Below are 21,805 nucleotides of genomic sequence, written 5' to 3'. Positions count from 1 at the left end.
AATGTAGTTTGCATATAATTAGGCTTCATTTTTTGGTTTTTTTTGTGCCCATCCCAGAGGTGCAATATTGTTTTAAACAAGATGACTGGAAAGAACTGAATTTTTCCTATTTTTATGCCTCATTTGGTGTCAACTGACAAAGTATTTGCAGCGAAAATGTCAATGTTAAAGTTTACCACGGACACGCAGACACACAGACAACCGAACACCGGGTTAAAACATACTCACTTTGTTTACACAAGTGAGCCAACCCCCCTCCCCCCAAAAAAAACCCAAAAAACAACACTTAGCAGTTCAAATCACATAATGGAACATAACCACTCATAACTGACCTGTCAAAACTAGACTGCACAAAATATTCCCATTCAAAAACAAGGATCAGGGCTAAATGCATAATTTTTTTTTTTTTTTTTTTTTTTTTTTTTCACAAACATACAAATATGATAGCAATCACCTGAAAGACACTTTGATTCATTATCACAATCGGGAACATGTAAGAGAGGCGGGGGGAGGGGTGTAAAAATGAAAGCTGATATGAAATTGGACACCATGAAAAGGATCATCAACTACGATTGCTTTTTGAACACAATACTGTGTAAGTAAAATCAACACAACTCTGTAAATCTTGATGGTAGGGGAAAAACTGTACCAGAATCAATCAGTGAATCTCTATCAAGAAATCAATGAACATTCCAATACAAAAAAAAAAAACAACCTCAACCTCAGGCCCATAACTAAGTAGTCGTTGGGGGAAGCCTGAGGACCTGCAGACGCAACCTCCCTTCTCCATCTGTCTCTGTCGACAGCCGCTGGCAGCAGCTCACGTGTGTGGAGTCCGGTCCATTGTTTGATGTTCTCATGCCAGTTCTTCCGCTGTCTTCCTCTTCTTCTCCCGCCCTCGATGGTGCCTTGCATGATTGTTCTGGACAAGCTGGTGTGTCGAGTGTTGTGTCCAAACCATATCAGCTTGCGTCTCTTCACAGTTGAAAGGAGAGGTTCCTGAGGTCCAGCAAGGTTCTCAGTTCTGCTCCGTACATGTTCATTGGTCCTGTGCTCGATCCAGGGAATCGGAAGGAGCTTCCTCAGGCATTTGTTCTCGAAAGCCTGGATCTTCCTTTCAGTTTCGTCCGTCAGTGTCCATGCCTCGCAACCATACAGTACAATGGAGACTACCAGGGCTTTGTAGAGTTTGAATTTTGTCAAACTCTACAAAACAACAACGACAAAAAACAAAAACAACTAATGTAACTTCTCTTCGAATCATCCAAAGAAACAACTTGTCAACCATCCACATCAATTAAAACATTAGTCAGCCCACATACTTTTAAAACACTTTGTGAACACAGGTACTTATCAACCAGTTTTTGTGTTTTTTTCAGCTCAGCTCAGCTCAGCTGTTCATTTCTGCCAGCTCTTCAGTTTCTTTCACTAATAAATCAGGCAAGCAAATGAGCAGTACGTCCACCAATTCTTCTACTGGAAAAAAATCACATTCACACAAACAAAAAAAAGCAATCGCACAAACAAAACAAAAAAAAAACCTTCATCAATTTTTTAAAAAAACCCAACCCCCCCCCCACCCCCCAAAACAGACAACCATTCTAGACATGAAATATGAACACCAAGCAAAAAATTAAACCAAAAAACGTGAAGCAAAAGAACAAACACGAAACGTGAAGCAAAACAAGACAACAAACATGAAACGTGAAGTAAAACAACAACAACGCAACAAACACAAAACGTGAACCAAAACAACAACAACAACACAACAAACACAAAACATGAAGCATAACAACAAACACAAAATGTGAAGCAAAATAACAGAACAAACACAAAACGTGAAGCAAAACGACAACAACACCACAACAAACACAAAACGTGAACCAAAGCAACAACAACACCACAACAAACACAAAACGTGAACCAAAACAACAACAACACAACAAACACAAAACGTGAACCAAAACAACAACACAACAAACACAAAACGTGAAACCAAAACAACAAAGCATGATGTCAACAAGTTTTCAAACATACTCTCCGAACCCCACCCAACCAAATCCAAATTCAGGCTTCATAAAAAAAAAAGAAAAAAAAAAGAGGCAATAATACACCTCTGCTGCTCTAGACGGTAAGGCAGCTGCATTCCGCAGACAGACAGACAGACAGACCGCCAAAGCGTTAGGGGAAAACTCTCTGTGCCAGGGAGGAGAGCGCTCCGCTGAGCTGCGACACCAGCTGTGGAAGAGCGCCGTTGCCCCGGCTCCCCATCTGTGTGTACAGTGCGACGAGCACGCTGGCCGCCAGCGCACCGCCGGCACCCAGACAGATGTTGGTGAGAATCTGAAGAAAGGAAGGAAGCGGGAGGGTGGGATGGTGGGGGTGGAATAAAAAAAATAAACAAGAGAGGCAAGGCCTTCAAGACTCACTTGTGATACACAAATCCAAGCTTTTTATGTATTGAGTATAATTTCAAAATGTAATGTTTAAGATGAGAAAGATCAGTTAAAGCGAATTAAGTCCCCTAGCATTAATTACAGAGTAATTTCCCTTTTTTACTATTTGCACCAAAACGTTTGCAAAATAAATAAAACTTCCATGCTTAGCAAAAGAAGTTCCTGTTTGAACAAAAAATGATCATAATGACTGCTCTTGTTGTTGGGTCAGAATATCAGATCAAAGTGCCAAGTTCAGAGAATACAAAAAATATAAATATAACAGTAAATGCAGTTTGCATATAATCAGGCTTCATTATTTATTTTTTTGTGCCCATCCCAAAGGTGCAATATTGTTTTAAACAAAATGACTGGAAAGAACTGAATTTTTCCTATTTTTATGCCTAATTTGGTGTCAGCTGACAAAGTATTTGCAGAGAAAATGTCAATGTTAAAGTTTACCACGGACACACAGACACACACACACACACACAGACAACCGAACACCGGGTTAAAACATAGACTCACTTTGTTTACACAAGTGAGTCAACAAAATGGAATGTAACAGAAAAGAGGAGTTGTTAAAAAAAAACAAAAAAAACCTCACCTTGTCTTGCCAAGCCCTGTTGGCGATGCACTGGTGGTAACGCATTCTTGAAAAGGACACCTGCAGGAATTGGTACAAACACACTGTGTAGCTTCCAAACGACGGTGCTCAAAAAATGTACACATTGGTAATACTCCCAACAAAATGTCTTCAAAATCACTGATATGTGTGATGGGATGTGTTTGTTGTCTTGTTTTGATCTTGGGTAACTTCTCTATAAAAAAAAAAAAAAAAAAAAAAAAAAAAAAATCACACACAAGAGTTATGAATGGCATGCAAAACAACAAGCACTCGTGTGCTCGCATATGCTCATTCGCTCACTACGTTCGTTCATTTATTTATTCATAGTCTGTTCATCTAAAATGATGATATTAGACTGAAAATATGTTCATCTAAGATGATGATATTAGACTGAAAATATGTTCATCTAAGATGATGATATTAGACTGAAAATAAATAATATTATTATTATTTGGATTATTATCATTTTTATCATAATGATGATTGTTATTATCATTCTCTCGGAATTTGTAGAGAGAGTGCTGTCGGATGAAAGTAGGATGAATGTATCTGGAATCTGAAGTGTCAGGCTGTTGAGCACCAGCGACCCCCCACGTGTTATTTTGTTTATCTGGCTCCCTCTCCTTAAGATGCAAAATGTTCAAGTTTTTGGTTCTTCGTTTTGTTCATTTATTTATTTATTTATAGTCTGTTCGTCTAAGATGATGATATTAGACTGAAAATAAAAGATATTATTATCATCATTTGGATGATTATCATTTCTATCATAATGATGATTGTTATTATTCATTAGAAATTGACATTTCTGTATATTCAAATGAAAAGTGGGGGTGGGTGAAGTGGAGGGCAAGGTGTGTGTGGGTGTGTGTGTGTGTGGAGGGGGGTGGGGGCATAAGAAAGGAACACAGAGAGAGAGAACAGAATGTGGAAAAGATAAGAGTACAAAATGTAAAATGGAGAAGGGTGAGTGTCCGTGATTGGAGAAAGAAAAAACATAATGTTGGAAGGGTGTGTGTGAGAGGCAGGACAGGGGAAGCGGGATTAGGACAAAAAAAATGATCAATAATCAAATATTGTATGCACTACTACTTCTGTAGATTATTATTTGAAACACACACACACACCCAACACACACACACCCAACACACACACACACACACACACCCAACACACACACACACCCAACACACACACACACACCCAACACACACATACACACACACACACACACACACACCCAACACACACACACACCCAACACACACACACACACCCAACACACACACACACACCCAACACACACACACACACCCAACACACACACACACACCCAACACACACACACTCACACACACCCAACACACACACACACACATCCAACACACACACACACACCCAACACACACACACACACACCCAACACACACACACACCCAACACACACACACACAACACACACACCCAACACACACACACCCACCCAACACACACACACACACCCAACACACACACACACCCAACACACACACACCCAACACACACACCCAACACACACACACACACCCAACACACACACACACCCAACACACACACACACACCCAACACACACACACACACACACACCCAACACACACACACACCCAACACACACACACACACACCCAACACACACACACACACCCAACACACACACACACACCCAACACACACCCAACACACACACACACCCAACACACACACACACACTCACCGAAGTGTACAGAGGAACCCAGAAGGATGGGAAAGCCCAGTGCAGGAGGTTGTCCAGTTTTTTACGGAACAGAAACAAGCGGGAGTTGACAGAGGCCCTCATCTGAAATCAAAACAACCTTCACATCAAACCAGGTGGGTCATTTGGACATGTTAACTCACTCAGTATGGCCAGTCCTCTCTTCTCCTCTACACAGACCCCTCGGACGTCCAGTGGGTGTCTGAATGACCCAACCTTTAGCTTCCGTCGTCAGAACTGTGGTATTCTTTGTCAACATTTACCTCTTCAGTATAACAGCGTTCCGCTTGCAATATTTTGATGATGGTAATTGGGATGAAACGCTGTTAATGTCATCTCTTTCGCCGTTCGTATGGAGAGAGTTAAGGCCAGACACGGTAGTGAAATTTTGACCAAAATGATGATTTTTTTGTGATTTTCGTTTTTTCGCATACTTTGCTTCTTCAACATCTAATCTTTATAGTCCGTTTCACCTGGGTACTATGTTCACTTAAATAAAGCTTCAAACAGCATCAACATGTGTGATTTCTTGTGAGTACAAGCACATCTCTTTCTTTTCCTGTTTTCTCAGTTTTGTGTTCTGTCCTCGTAATATCATTTTTCAAAATGCTAATGCTCAAAAACTTTAAAAGATAGCAAGTTCAAACTTGGTACTTTCTTTCTTTATGTATTCATCTTTATCATAGTGCGGTGGTTTGTATAGTACTAGTAAAAGAATGAATATACACTCATTTGAAAAAAAAAATGTCAAGGAATTTATACACATTAAAAAAAAAGAAAAAAAAAAAAGAAAAAAAAAGTATTTATTCAAATTCCAAAATACCACTGCACTATAATAAAGAATAAATACAAACAAATCAAATAAAATAAAGGTACCAAAGTTCTAAGCTTTTAATTTTTTTGTTTGTCGGCCATTTTGGATTCGTTTCCATGGAAACCGTCATGACAATTTGCACAAAATGACTTTTTTTAGACATGTCTAGTCCAATATCTTTGCATACCATGTCACAGAAAGCCATAAACTTCAAATTTATTTCATACGTTTTTGTACTACTGTGTCTGGCCTTAACACGTTCACAGACACTACTTATCCATTTTTTTTCTTCTTTTTAGAACAGAAACAAGCTGCAGTTGATGGAAGTCTCGGACGGGCGGAATAGCCGAGTGGTTAAATCGTTGGACTGTCAATCTGAGGGTCCCGGGTTCGAATCACGGTGACGGCGCCTGGTGGGTGAAGGGTGGAGATTTTTACGATCTCCCACGTCAACGTATGTGCAGACCTGCTAGTGCCTGAACCCCCTTCGTGTGTATATGCAAGCAGAAGATCAAATACGCACGCTAAAGATCCTGTAATCCATGTCAGCGTTCGGTGGGTTATGGAAACAAGAACATACCCAGCATGCACACCCCTGAAAACGGAGTATGGCTGCCTATATGGCGGGGTAAAAAATGGTCATACACGTAAAAGCCCACTCGTGTGCATACGAGTGAACGCAGAAGAAGAAGAAGAAAATGGAAGTCCTCATCTTCTTCTTCTTCTTCGTGGGCTGCAACTCCCACGTTCACTCGCATATTCATGAGTGGGCTTTTACGTGTATGACCGCTTTTACCCTGCCATGTAGACAGCCATACTCCGTTTTTCAGGGGTGGGGGGGGGGGGGGGGGGTGCATGCTGGGTACGTATGCACACACACACACAGACACACACACACACTCACCTCAATGTAATTGTACAATGCCAGATCACAGATGGCTTTGGCATCAGGATTTCTCAACTCAGTGTAGGCAGGGAGAGCTTTAGCTGTGTAAAACAGAAAATAAAGCAATTTATCACTGATCTTAAGCTGATTTGAATGCACAAACTGAAAATTAAGGAAGAATTACAAAACGTAGAGAACAGAATAAAGAGAATAATAAAACAACTTATTAATGATCTTCAGCTAATCTTAGAATGCACAAACTGTGAATTAAGGATGAATTATGCTTTGGGAACCATCCCAACGCAGACTGTCCAAAAACCTTCTTGGCTGTGAGAGTGGGGATGTCACACGGGCAAGACACTCTCCACTATAATAAAAACAAGAGAGGCAAGGCCTTCAAGACTCACTTGTGATAAATTACGTCCCCTAGCATTAATTACAGAGTAATTTCCCTTTTTTTACTATCTGCACCAAAACATCATCGTCATCATCATTATCATCATTACTCTTGTTGTTGTTATTATTACCATTGTTGTTGTTGTTGTTCTTATTACTGTTGTTCTTATTATCATTATCATTATCATAACACACTTTATCAAACACATGCCACCCAAAGGGGAGGTTACCTACTTCCGGGAGGTTATCGGCTGTAGTTGCTTTCGTTTTCTCTGCATAGGCGGATAGTAGGACAGGAATGTCAGACCCCTGCCGGAGTCGGCACTAGTTGGGTCACGGTTAAGTACGTGTAATTAAAGCACACTTTATCAAACACACGCCACCCAACTCACCAAAGTCATTGTTGTACTCCTCCAACATGCTGTCCAGAACAATGCAGTCTTCAAACCCCTGAAAACAACCAAGGAAGCCACACACACACACACACGCACACGCACACACACACGCACATGCACACACACATGCACAGGCACACACACACACACACACACACACAAATTACAACTCTGACAAACACCAGTATGATCTAACATCCAGGCTGTTAGACCTTACTGGACGCATCACATTCTATTTTATACTGATGTGTTTGGTCAAACGCAATTATCACACACATATATACACAATCATCAGGCACACACAATGCATTTTTATATCATCTGTCTCGAGGACAGGTGTAAAGGGAAGCAACCACAACTAGTGAACCACACTCTCTGGAAGATGGATTGTGTCCCTTTGGTTAGATTAGTTGTTTTTTTTCTCCTTGTTTGGTTGTTTTGGTTTTTGTTGTTGTTGTTTTTTACTTTTCAGTGTGCCACCTGGAAATGGCTTAAATGATGATAATTACAAACATAGTACATTTATATAGCACTTTCAAACAGCTCAAAGCACTTTACAATAACATGTCAATCACACACAAACCAATTTTTACTCTTCAGAATATGATAATAAAAAGGCAAAAAAAAAAATAACGAATGATTACAAAGTAGATCTATAGACCAACCAACATTAACACACAGCACACGGAAAATACCATCACACACACTATACCCACATCCCCCACATTGCACACACACACACACACAGACACACACACACACACACACACACTCAGACACACACACACAGACACACACACAGACACACACACACACACACACACTCAGACACACACACACAGACACACACACAGACACACACACACACACACACACTCAGACACACACAGACAGACACACACACACAGACACACACACACAGACACACACAGACACACACACAGACACACACACACACACACTCAGACACACACAGACAGACACACACACAGACACACACACACACACACACACTCAGACACACACAGACAGACACACACACACAGACACACACACACAGACACACACACACACACACAGACACACACACACACACACAGACACACACACAGACACACACACACAGACACACACACACAGACACACACACACACACACACACACAGACACACACACACACACACACACAGACACACACACACACACACACACAGACACACACACACAGACACACACACACACACACAGACACACACACACAGACCCACACACACACACACACACAGACACAGAGACAAGCATTAACTGACTCACGCAGTTCATGCCCTGCCCATAGAAGGGCACCATAGCGTGGGCCGCGTCCCCGATGATCACAGCCTTGTTCCCCACGTGGTAGGGGTGACACTGAGCACACACACGGAAACAATCATCACCTGTTTATTCCACTTCCTTGTGCAAAATACAAAATACAAAAATACAACAACAAAAAAAGTGCAAGAAAGGAAGATGAAAAATGATTTCTTTTATTTTCCCTGGTCGGAAATGGCAGCGGAAGGTGTGAGCCTGGATATTTGTTACATTTTGATATGTAACAGCAATCCTATTCGTGACAATAGAATATGCTTGTTTTGGGGGTATTACAATTCAAGCATAGCCTTTTTTGACTCACTTGTGTAAACAAAGTGAGTCTATGTTTTAACCCGGTGTTCGGTTGTCTGTGTGTGTGTGTGTGTGTGTGTGTGTGTCCGTGGTAAACTTTAACACTGACATTTTCTCTGCAAATACTTTGTCAGTTGACACCAAATTTGGCATAAAAATAGGAAAAATTCTGTTCTTTCCAGTCATCTTGTTTAAAACAATATTGCACCTCTGGGATGGGCACAAACAAATAAAAAAGAAGCCTAATTATATGCAAACTGCATTTACTGTTATATCTATATTTTTTGTATTCTCTAAACTTGGCACTTTGACCTTTTATTCTGACACAACAACAAGAGGAGTCATTATTATCATTTTTTTGTTCAAACAGGAACTTCTTTTGCTAAGAATGGAATTTGTATTTATTTTGCAAACGTTTTGGTGCAGATAGTAAAAAAGGGAAATTACTCTGTAATTAATGCTAGGGGACTTAATTTATCACAAGTGAGTCTTGAAGGCCTTGCCTCTCTTGTTGTTATTGTTGTTTTGTGTTTTTTTGTTTTTAGCATGATTGAAATAAGTCTTACTTAAACAAAACTGAGTCAGGTAGAGTCATTGGGAACATGTTTTTTTAACTCTTTACATTCATTTTATATTCTACTCACATCACCGGGGGAACATGTCTTCAACTCTTTCACATTCATTTTATATTCTACTCACATCACCGGGGGAACATGTCTTCAACTCTTTCACATTCATTTTATATTCTACTCACATCACCGGGGGAACATGTCTTCAACTCTTTCACATTCATTTTGATTCTACTCACATCACCGGGGGAACATGTCTTCAACTGTTTCACGTTCATTTTATATTCTACTCACATCACCGGGGGAACATGTCTTCAACTCTTTCACATTCATTTTATATTCTACTCACATCACCGGGGGAACATGTCTTCAACTCTTTCACATTCATTTTGATTCTACTCACATCACCGGGGGAACATGTCTTCAACTCTTTCGCATTCATTTTATATTCTACTCACATCACCGGGGGAACATGTCTTCAACTGTTTCACATTCATTTTATATTCTACTCACATCACCGGGGGAACATGTCTTCAACTCTTTCACATTCATTTTATATTCTACTCACATCACCGGGGGAACATGTCTTCAACTGTTTCACATTCATTTTGATTCTGCTCACATCACCGGGGGAACATGTCTTCAACTCTTTCACATTCATTTTGATTCTACTCACATCACCGGGGGAACATGTCTTCAACTCTTTCACATTCATTTTGATTCTACTCACATCACCGGGGGAACATGTCTTCAACTGTTTCACATTCATTTTATATTCTACTCACATCACCGGGGGAACATGTCTTCAACTCTTTCACATTCATTTTGATTCTACTCACATCACCGGGGGAACATGTCTTCAACTGTTTCACGTTCATTTTGATTCTACTCACATCACCGGGGGAACATGTCTTCAACTCTTTCACATTTTTTTTGATTCTACTCACAGTCATTTATAAACAGCAACACTCATCTTTCCTTTCACCATACGTTTGTCTTGTTCCCCTCAATTCAACATCCACCTCTGTCCATCTATCCATATATATATATATATATATATATATATATGAGTTTCATTAAGCAGAATCCTTCCTCTATTTTGTATTTGTATTTCTTTTTATCACAACAGATTTCTCTGTGTGAAATTCGGGCTGCTCTCCCCAGGGAGAGCACATCGCTACATTACAGCGCCACCCATTTTTTTTGGTTTTTTTTCCTGCGTGCAGTTTTATTTGTTTTTCCTATCGCAGTGGATTTTTCTACAGAATTTTGCCAGGAACAACCCTTTTGTTGCCGTGGGTTCTTTTACGTGCGCTAAGTGCATGCTGCACACGGGACCTCTGTATATCGTCTCATCCGAATGAGATAATGTCAGAAAATCCCCCCACACACACACACACGCACATCCCACCCCTGCCCACCCACCCCTCCCCAAATACAGTATGATGTCAAACAAACAACAAATCTTTTCTGACACCTGAACCTAAAAAAAAATTTTTTTTTTTTAAAAAGCAGACAGAAAAAAACCCAACAACTATAAAGTGGAACTGCGGCACAACTTGGTAAATGTTTCTTATAAATGAATATCAACAAATATTCCAACATTTTGAGAAGACACAATTCACAAAAGTAAATAATACTATGATAATGGCACTAGAGTAATGCCACTCAATTGGAGCAGAAGCTGGGGAAGGTACAAAAAAAAAATTATTAAAAAAAAAAAAAAAAAAAAAAGGTTGTGCATAGAGAAAGTATCAAGATCTCAATCATAAAGCCTCCCCACCTCCATCCCCCCCCCCACTCCCCCTCACACACACACCCAAAAAAAACAGTTCTGCAGTTAACACCGTTGCTAACATTTGATTAACTGATGGTAAAAGACTGAGAAATTACTATGAATCAAACCCTGTTATATATATATATATATAAAAAGAAAAAAATAAAATCAAATAATCAAATAAAATCTCAACAATCAAAATGAAAAAAATAAAATAAAAAAAAAATAAAAAAAAGATGCAGTCCTTGCCACATTTTGACATGGTCCGTGCATAAAGAACCTGAAGAAAACAAAAGTTTTCACTGTTTGATCATAACAAAACTCAAATCAAAAATCTAACTTCACACCATTTAAATAAATACCTTGACTGTGACCAGTGGCAAAGCCTTGCTTTGGAAGAAGGTCTTCTTTAAGCTGCTCCTGAAAAGACACAAGTAAAAGGGCTGTTATTACTGCAAATCAAAAATCACTTCCAAACTAAAACAAATATATATATATATTTTTTTTTAAATTGAAAAAGATCAACAAACAAGGCCTCCCAATTTTCAGGTTGCAGACCAGACAGGAAGGCCTGGTACGCTGGGATTTCCATCCGGAAATATCTGTCCATTGACGCAACATCTAGACTTGTCGTTTCTCTCATTCTCTCTCGCCTTGACTACTGTAACTCTATTGTCTGGTTTGCCTGCTTCATCTGATTCAGTCCCTTCAGCGCTTACAAAATTCTGCTGCCCGACTCGTCCTCAGAAAGAAAAGATCTGAGCACATCACTCCTCTTTTGCAACATCTCCACTGGCTCCCTGTCTCACACCGAATAAAGTACAAGATCAGCACTCTATGCTACAAATGTATTCACAAATCAGCCCTTTCCTATCTCTGTGGCTGCCTTCACCTCTACACTCCATCTCGCTCACTACGATCAGCTTCAGATCCACTCTATTTACGCATACCCAGATTCAAACTCTCGACTGTTGGCCACCATTCTTTTTCTGTCTCTGGGCCTTGCATTTGGAATGAACTTCCTCTTTCGCTTCGTCAAGTGTGTGTGTGTGTGTGCATGTGTGTGTCTGTCTGTGTGTATGTGTGTGTCTGAGAAAGAGAGATAGAGACAGAGACATAGGATAGATTGAAGTCTACATCCATGAAAAATTCCAATGTAGTTGCTTGCTCCAAACTTGGTAAGATAATTTGATTCAATTACTTCTATTGGAAAAACAAAACAAAACTTTTTCTGTTTGACACTGATTGAAGCGTTACTCTTCATAATGATTCAATTATTGCCTGTCTATTGGAGAAGAGTTCTTCTGTTTGACAATGCTCAAAGCCTTACTCTTCCACAATGATTCAGTCATTGCTAGTCTACTGGAAGAAGACTTTCATTTTGACAACTACTGAAGTTTTACTTTCACCTAATGGTTCAACTGTTGCTAGCCAATTCAGAAACCTTTTTTTTTCTGTTTGACAACGACGGAAGCCTTACTCTCCCAAATGATTCAATTACCAGTAGTCTATTCAGAAAAAAAGACTTATTTTGACAATGACTGAAGCCTTTCTCCCTAATGATTCAATTCTTGCCAGTCTGTTGCATAAAGATTTCTTCGGTCACAGCCTTACTCCAATGATTCACTTACTGCTAGTTTTTTGAAAAAAGACTTCTTCCTTCTGACAATGATGGAAGCCTTAACCTTCCTCCTAGTGATTCAATTTATTGCTAGTCTACAGAAAAAAAGAAAAAAAAGAAAAGACTTCTTCCTTTTGACAATAATAGAAGCCTTACCCTCCCTCCTAGTGATAATTTATGGCTAGTCTACTGATAACAAAAAAAAAAAGACTTCTTCCTTTTGACAATGACGGAAGCCTTACCCTTCCTCCTAGTGATTCAATTTATAGCTAATCTACTGAAAAAAAAAAAAAAGACTTCTTCCTTTTGACAATGACGGAAGCCTTACCCTCTCTCCTAGTGATTCAATTTATGACCGGCCAAATGTACACAAAAAAAAAAAAAAAAAAAAAAAAAAAAAAAAGAAAGAAAAAAAAATCTCCATTTTGACAACGACTGAGGCCTTACTCTCCAAGCAGCGGCAAGGAGTCCGGAAAGGTTTCACGAAAGAAGCCCAAGAGCTGGTCTTCCGTCTGGAGAGAGTTAAACTTGTCAAAGGGCATGAAGAGGGTGGTGGTGTACGACTTGTCAAGGTTGGGCAGAGCGATCATCATGAAGTCGTTCCTGGGCCAGATGTGCAGGTGGTTCACCCCCATGGCAAACTGCAAACATTGAGAGGTAGGAGTTGATGAGTTTTCAGTTTCAGTTTCAGTAGCTCAAGGAGGCGTCACTACGTTCGGACAAAACCATATACGCTACACCACATCTGCCAAGCAGATGCCTGACCAGCAGCGTAACCCAACGCGCTTAGTCAGGCCTTGAGAAAAAAAAAAGAAAAAAAAAGGGGGGGAATAAATAATAGATAAGTTTACATAAATAAATAATAATTATAATATAGAAAAAGGTAGTAGTAGTAATAATAATAATAAAAATAAATAAATAAATAAATAAATAAATAAATAAAAATAAAAAGTTGATGATGATAATGATATGGATACTTATACAGCGCCTATCCTCGGTCAGAGACCAAGCTTGATGCGCTTTACAAACATGGGGTCATTTTGCACAACAGGCTGCCCACCTTGCTACAGCCGACAGATGGCTGCCATTGGGCGCTCATCATTCGTTTCCTGTGTCATTCAATCAGATCTCAGGCACGCACGCATATACACTCAGACAGACATGTAGCATTTTTCATATATGACCATTCTCTTTATTTACCCCGCCATGTAAGCAGCCATGCTAATTTTTTGGGGGGGTAAGCACCCTGGGTATGTTCTTGTTTCCATAACCCACCGAACGCTGACACGGATTACAGGATTTTTAACGTGCGTATCTGATCATCTGCGTGCGTGAACACATGAAGGGGGGTTCAGGCACTAGCAGGTCTGCAACATATGGTTGACCTGGGAGATCAGAAAAATCTCCACCCTTTACCCACCAAGCGCCGTCACCGAGATTCGAACCTGGGGCCCTCAGATTGGAAGTCCAATGCTTTAACCATTCAGCTACTGCACCCGTTGGGAGAAATGTCTATGGTGTGGGTGGGATGGTCAACTCCATGTAGCTATGAGTACCTAGCTGTGTGTGTAGGATGGTCAGCTCCATGTAGCTAGGAGTACCTACCTGTGTGTGTAGGATGGTCAACTCCATGTAGCTATGAGTACCTACCTGTGTGGTCGGGATGGTCAACTCCATGTAGCTATGAGTACCTACCTGTGTGGGAGGGATGGTCAACTCCATGTAGCTATGAGTACCTACCTGTGTGGTCGGGATGGTCAACTCCATGTAGCTATGAGTACCTAGCTGTGTGGGTGGGATGGTCAACTCCATGTAGCTATGAGTACCTACCTGTGTGGGTCCGATGGTCAACTCCATGTAGCTATGAGTACCTACCTGTGTGGGTGGGATGGTCAACTCCATGTAGCTATGAGTACCTAGCTGTGTGGGAGGGATGGTCAACTCCATGTAGCTAGGAGTACCTACCTGTGTGTGTAGGATGGTCAGCTCCATGTAGCTATGAGTACCTACCTCTGTGGTCGGGATGGTCAACTCCATGTAGCTATGAGTACCTAGCTGTGTGGGAGGGATGGTCAACTCCATGTAGCTATGAGTACCTACCTGTGCGGGTAGGACGGTCAACTCCATGTAGCTATGAGTACCTACCTGTGTGGTCGGATGGTCAACTCCATGTAGCTATGAGTACCTACCTGTGTGGGAGGGATGGTCAACTCCATGTAGCTATGAGTACCTACCTGTGTGGTCGGGATGGTCAACTCCATGTAGCTATGAGTACCCAGCCATGTGGGTGGGATGTTCAACTCCATGTAGCTATGAATACCTAGCCATGTGGGTAGGATGGTCAGCTCCATGTAGCTAGGAGTACCTAGCCGTGTGGGTCCGATGGTCAACTCCATGTGGCTATGAGTACCTACCTGTGTGGGAGGGATGGTCAACTCCATGTAGCTATGAGTACCTACCTGTGTGGTCGGGATGGTCAACTCCATATAGCTATGAGTACCTACCTGTGTGGTCGGGATGGTCAACTCCATGTAGCTATGAGTACCTACCTGTGTGGGAGGGATGGTCAACTCTATGTAGCTATGAGTACCTACCTGTGCAGGTGGGATGGTCAACTCCATGTAGCTATGAGTACCTACCTGTGTGGGTGGGATGGTCAACTCTATGTAGCTATGAGTACCTACCTGTGTGGGTGGGATGGTCAACTCTATGTAGCTATGAGTACCTACCTGTGTGGGAGGGATGGTCAACTCCATGTAGCTATGAGTACCTAACTGTGTGTGTAGGATGGTCAGCTCCATGTAGCTATGAGTACCTACCTGTGTGGGTCCGATGGTCAACTCCATGTAGCTATGAGTACCCATCTGTGTGGGTGGGATGGTCAACTCCATGTAGCTATGAGTTGTGCGGGTGGGATGGTCAACTCCATGTAGCTATGAGTACCTACCTGTGTGGGAGGGATGGTCAACTCCATGTAGCTATGAGTACCTACCTCTGTGGGAGGGATGGTCAACTCCATGTAGCTATGAGTACCTACCTGTGTGGGAGGGATGGTCAACTCCATGTAGCTATGAGTACCTACCTGTGTGGGTCCGATGGTCAACTCCATGTAGCTATGAGTTGTGCAGGTGGGATGGTCAACTCCATGTAGCTATGAGTACCTACCTGTGTGGGTGGGATGGTCAACTCCATGTAGCTATGAGTACCTATCTATGTGGGCAGGATGGTCAACTCCATGTAGCTATGAGTACCTAGCTGTGTGGGTGGGATGGTCAACTCCATGTAGCTATGAGTACCTTCCTCTGTGGGAGGGATGGTTAACTCCATGTAGCTATGAGTACCTACCTGTGTGGGTCCGATGGTCAACTCCGTGTAGCTATGAGCGCCTATCTGTGTGGGTAGGATGGTCAACTCCATGTATTTGTATTTGTATTTCTTTTTATCACAACAGATTTCTCTGTGTGAAATTCGGGCTGCTCTCCCCAAGGAGAGCGCGTCGCTACACTACAGCACAACCCTTTTTTTTGTACTTTTTCCTGCGTGCAGTTTTATTTGCTTTTTCCTATTGAAGTGGATTTTTCTACAGAATTTTGCCACGAACAACACTTTTGTTGCCGTGGGTTCTTTTACGTGCGCTAAGTGCATGCTGCACACGGGACCTCGGTTTATCATCTCATCCGAATGACTAGCGTCCAGACCACCACTCAAGGTCTAGTGGAGGGGGGAGAAAATATCGGCGGCTGAGCCGTGATTCGAACCAGGGTCGCTCAGATTCTCTTGCTTCCTAGGTGGACGCGTTACCTCTAGGCCATCACTCCACTAGCTATGAGTACCTACCTGCCCGTCCTGGGTGGGCGGGATGTTCAACTCCATGTAGCCGTGAGGAATGTAGTGCTGCTGAAGGTCGAAGAGCAGCTCCGGTCGCTTCATCATCTGCTGACGGACGGCGGAGAACGCTCCGTCGGCTCCCACGATGAGGTCCACCGTCTTCTTCACTTCTTGCCCTTCGCTGTCAACATGGGGTTCCGTTAACTCTTTCACTGCCAAATTTCTGTCTGTCTCTTCTTCTTCTTCTGCAACTCCCACGTTCACTCGTATGTACACGAGAGGGCTTTTACGTGCAGGACCGTTTTTACCTCACAATGTTGGCAGCCATACTCCATTTTCTGGGGAGTGCATGCTGGGTATGTTCTTGTTTCCATAACCCACCGAATGCTGGCATGGATTACAGGATCTTTAATGTGTGTATTTGATGTTATGCTTGCTGTACACTCACGATTCAAGGGGATTCAGGCACTTGCAGGTCTGTACATATGTTGACCTGGGAGACTTGAAAGATCTCCACCCTTTACCCACCAGGCGCCATTACCGGCATTACTGCACCCATCAAATTTCTATGTGAAAAACACTCCCCAGCGCCATATAAGTCAGAAAGAACACTCTGTCACAGGCTTCAGCTCATGTCAAAACAACACAATGGATTTGTGCACTTCAAAACACAGTCAGGTGGCAAAGGTTAGTCACTGTTCTATTGGTGGGAAACTGGTTGCAGCTGTTGAGCTTCCTTACAATGCGAAAAAAATGTCTAATCAACATGACCCCTCGATGTCGACAAAAGTCACCTATGGCGGGGGGCTGTTGTTTGAGGGACGTGGTGGCGGTCTCCACTCTGGGAGGGACGCTCACTCAGTCTGGCTCCGCGACCAAGCCATTATTGTCGTTAGTAGGGGGCTTAGTAAGTGGTGTCCTAAGTACGTTAAATCAGAACAGGCACCACTGAACATCACCGAAGTGACTCAGCAGCAGTGCAGGGTCTCCTCTGGTGTGTGGCCTTCTGGCGACCTAACATCGATGGTTCCCTGTGGACTGCCGATGCTGGAACTGTGACAATGATGAAGAGTCTCCTTTCTTGTGTGTCGTGTGTACAGTATACGAACATAAGTCCACATATTTCAATGCCTCTACAAAAATAAAACCTAACTTGAGCGTAAGACCTGTTCCTCATGCCTTCAACTTATCACAGAGTCATAATTCATTACTTACTGGAGAAAGACAATTTCGCCGGCTTGAAAATCACATCTGACGACTTTGTGGTTGAAGTGGGTCTTCACGTTCGAGTACTGCTCAGCAGCTGCAAGAGCAGAACAGTGATTCCATTAGCAAACCCTTATAAACTTTAAAAAAAAAAAAATAATTAACTGATTAATCTGTCATTTTATTTCTGTTTTTGATGAATCTCCCTAATCATTTCAGGGGCTTTATTCCCATGACTTGTGACCCCGGTACACTTAGTAATAAAGACATATTCTATTCTATTCTATTCTATGACAACTAATCCTGAATCCCCCATACACAGCCAAACCTAGGCTTTGTTCTGTTGCACCTACATGTGCGTGAGCGCACAAATCATTTAAATCCTGGGCATAAAAATCACAGAGTGAAATTTCATGCAAATTTCTGTCATAATGATCATCCAAGGATACTCTGAAAGTCTCTCTGAAAGCGTTTGATATCAACCCTGACTCCTGGGAGGAATCTGCAGTGGACCGTGACAAATGGCGCGCTGCTGTGCACAAAGGCGCCAAGTTGTGCGAGGCCAACAGGACTGCAGCAGCTGTTCAGAAGAGGCAGGCCAGAAAGTCACGGGCAAACAAGCTCCCTGACAATGATATGCCTGTCTTTGTCTGCCCCAACTGTCAGCGAACATTTCGTGCGCAGATTGGACTATTCAGCCATCTGCGCATTCACAGATAGATTCATGAGCATCCTCCCTCCCACCCCACCACCACCCTCCCCCATCCCCCAGCTGGATGACAACGATGGTCATCATCGATCTCGATGGACACACCACCACCACACATCAATTCTTTGGAGCTCGATCAGAAACAAAACTCATGGACATTTACCTGTTTTTAAACCCCTTTTCCTTAACTCACTCAGTACGGCCAGTCCTCTCTTCTCCTCTACACAGACCCCTCGGATGTCCAGTGGGTGTCTGAATGACCCAACATTTAGCTTCCGTCGTCAGAATTGTGGTATTCTTTGTCAACATTCACGTCTTCAGTATAAGAGCCTTTCGCTTGCAATATTTTGATGATGGTAATTGGGGTGAAACGCTATTAAACGTCGTCTCTTTCGCCGTTCGTATGGAGAGAGTTAACTATATTCTCAGTAAGGGACTGAATGGTACATGCAATCAGATGACTGAAGTTACCATTAATTTTGTTGACAGTGTGTTGCCATAGCAGACTGATCAGCAAAGAAACGGAGTGAAAGAGAAAAGAAGGTGAACGTCCTTGAGAACATAGTCAAGGAAAAGGGGCTTAAAAACAGGTAAATGTCCATGAGTTTGTTTATTTATTTATTTATTTTATTTATTTTATTTATCTATTTATTTATTTTATTTTCATTAGAATTATTATCATTATTATTATTATTATTTTTAATTATATATTATTATTTATTTATTTATTTTATTTTTATTTTATTTTATTTACTTTTTCTCAAGGCCTGACAAAGCGTGTTGGGTTACGCTGCTGGTCAGGCATCTGCTTGGCAGATGTGGTGTAGCGTATATGGATTTGTCCGAACGCAGTGACGCCTCCTTGAGCTACTGAAACTGAAACTGAAACTTGATTACGTTTCATGCTGACCTCAGATTGACTGCGGAACCTTTCTCGAAGATATTGATAACGTAATGAAAATTTGCATGAAAAACACAAACTGTGATTTTATGCCCAGCTCATATGATTTAAGCTATGGACAGTGGTTTAGTTTTAATTCCCTTGTCAGTGTGTGACTGTGTCAGTATGTGTGTGTGTTTATGCACATGTAGTTACAATGGCATGTGTGTGTGTGTGTGTGTGTGTGTGTGTGTGTGTGTGTATGTGTTTGTATTTGTATTTCTTTTTATCACAACAGATTTCTCTGTGTGAAATTCGGGCTGCTCTCCCCAGGGAGAGCGCATCGCTACACTACAGCGCCACCCATTTTTTTGGTATTTTTTTCCTGCATGCAGTTTTATTTCTTTTTCCTATCGTAGTGGATTTTCCTACAGAAATTTGACAGGAACAACCCTTTTGTTGCCGTGGGTTCTTTTACGTGCGCTAAAGTGAATGCTAGCGCATGGGACCTCGGTTTATCATCTCATCCGAATGACTAGCATCCAGACCACCACTCAAGGTCTAGTGGAGGGGGAGAAAATATCAGCGGCTAAGCCGTGATTCGAACCAGTGTGCTCAGATTCTCTCACTTCCTAAGCGGATGCGTTACCTCTAGGCCATTACTCCACTTATGTGCGTGTATGTTTTCTTCAGTTTAACGTTTATTCACTATAAGTGTTTTTAGACGGAAAGGAGTACAGCAGTGTATAAAGGAAAGGGAATGCATGTGAATATTAGTGTAAAAAAAAAAAGAAAAAAAGTTCATGTTATGTATCAGAGGAAAAGTATATTATAAGAAAAAGTCTAAAGAGGTTGTGGTGTGTATTGAATGAGGTGTCATGGGAAGGAGAATATGTATATGCATATCAACAAGTATTAACCTACAACAATGTAAATATAAATAACAGTATTAAATATAATACATCAAAGGAGGATACCAACTGGACTGGAGTTTAAAATTTCTGAAAACATTCTAAGCAATGAATAATCATTCAAAATCTTTTCAGTGGCTAATGAAATATTGGAAGAAAAGTCATCAACTAAATCTTTTGGAAGTAACTGTCTTATGCTCAGACAATGAATGAGTAGATGGCTTACAGTTATTTGCTTACCGCATATACATTTTATATTTTTAGAAAATTTTGTATGAAAGGCATTTAAACGAAGTCTATACATTAGACTTGTAATTTGTCTTGAATGTGCTGCTGGTGTCGAATTTAGAAAATGTTTGGGATTTGCTGCATTCTTTGTGTTTACACAACATTGGTAATATTAATTATTTGAATCTATAAGTAATTTCTTAAATCTACCAAAAGAACCTTTTTGGACAAGTCTGCACGTGTACTGTTCCACATGATACTAACCGTCTAAAAGCACTTCGTTGAGCAGTCGTCTGTCCACTGACATGATGTTCTGAAAAAAAAGAAAGATATCAATTAATTCAATTAAATTAAACAAAAATAACTGCAATATAAAACTAACAAAAAAAAAAATTAGGTCAAATATATAAGAAAATACAATCTACAAACCACTCAGAGCATAGCCAAGCAGGAACATTCTGGCAGACGGGAAAGAACAGAAAGGAAAACAGTATATCTGCTTTGAGATATGGTGTCCCCACTTGGTGTGTTGCGTACTATGTGTGTGTGTGGGGGGGGGGTTGCACTTATAGTGGTGTGCTTTTCGGACTTTTTGTTCCCTGTACAATCAAGCCGATCATCATTCTAAAGTGTTGTACTCTTGCTGGATTTTTTTTTTTTTTCTTTTTTTTTTTCTTTTCTTTTTCTGAATCTGTTCGACACATGTCAGATTGACAGCTAGGAAAGTATATATATATATATATATATATATATATATATATATATATATATACACTCTATACGCCTTGGTACTCATGTGAATCATAAGCTTTCTACCGTCCTCTTGTATGGCTTTCCCAGATTATTATTATTATTATCATTATTATCATTATTATCATCATCATTATCATCATCATTATTATTATTGTTGTTGTTGTTGTTGTTATTATTATCATCATCATCATCGTTATTGTTATTGTCATTATTGTTATTGCTGCTGTTGTTGTTGTTGTTGTTGTTGTTGTATCAACACAATGAAAGCAACAATAATTATTATCATAACCATCACTATGAGAACATAACTGTTATCATTATCATTATGATTATCATCATCA

At 41.0% G+C, this 21,805-nt stretch overlaps 1 protein-coding gene across 1 annotated transcript in view; it reads right to left on the bottom strand.

Annotated features, from left to right (window-relative positions):
• Positions 1-1,899: 1,899 nt before the first annotated feature.
• The window catches only part of LOC143295914 (kynurenine 3-monooxygenase-like), a 36,432-nt gene continuing 16,526 nt past the window's right edge, over positions 1,900-21,805 (bottom strand). Inside the window, exons 4-14 of the mRNA XM_076607600.1 lie at positions 20,976-21,024; positions 17,993-18,080; positions 16,787-16,958; positions 13,397-13,590; positions 11,691-11,748; positions 8,638-8,727; positions 7,321-7,378; positions 6,551-6,633; positions 4,815-4,916; positions 3,043-3,102; positions 1,900-2,343 (exon numbers count right to left, since the gene is read on the bottom strand). Coding sequence (XP_076463715.1) covers positions 2,182-2,343; positions 3,043-3,102; positions 4,815-4,916; positions 6,551-6,633; positions 7,321-7,378; positions 8,638-8,727; positions 11,691-11,748; positions 13,397-13,590; positions 16,787-16,958; positions 17,993-18,080; positions 20,976-21,024 — 1,116 coding nt within the window. The 3' untranslated portion in view covers positions 1,900-2,181. The remainder of the gene's footprint in view (positions 2,344-3,042; positions 3,103-4,814; positions 4,917-6,550; positions 6,634-7,320; positions 7,379-8,637; positions 8,728-11,690; positions 11,749-13,396; positions 13,591-16,786; positions 16,959-17,992; positions 18,081-20,975; positions 21,025-21,805) is intronic.

The sequence above is a fragment of the Babylonia areolata genome, chromosome 21, assembly GCF_041734735.1.
Source record: "Babylonia areolata isolate BAREFJ2019XMU chromosome 21, ASM4173473v1, whole genome shotgun sequence".
NCBI classification, from domain to species: domain Eukaryota; kingdom Metazoa; phylum Mollusca; class Gastropoda; order Neogastropoda; family Buccinidae; genus Babylonia; species Babylonia areolata.
Note: the sequence above shows the minus strand (reverse complement) of the source record. Positions and strands in the feature narration are given on the sequence as shown.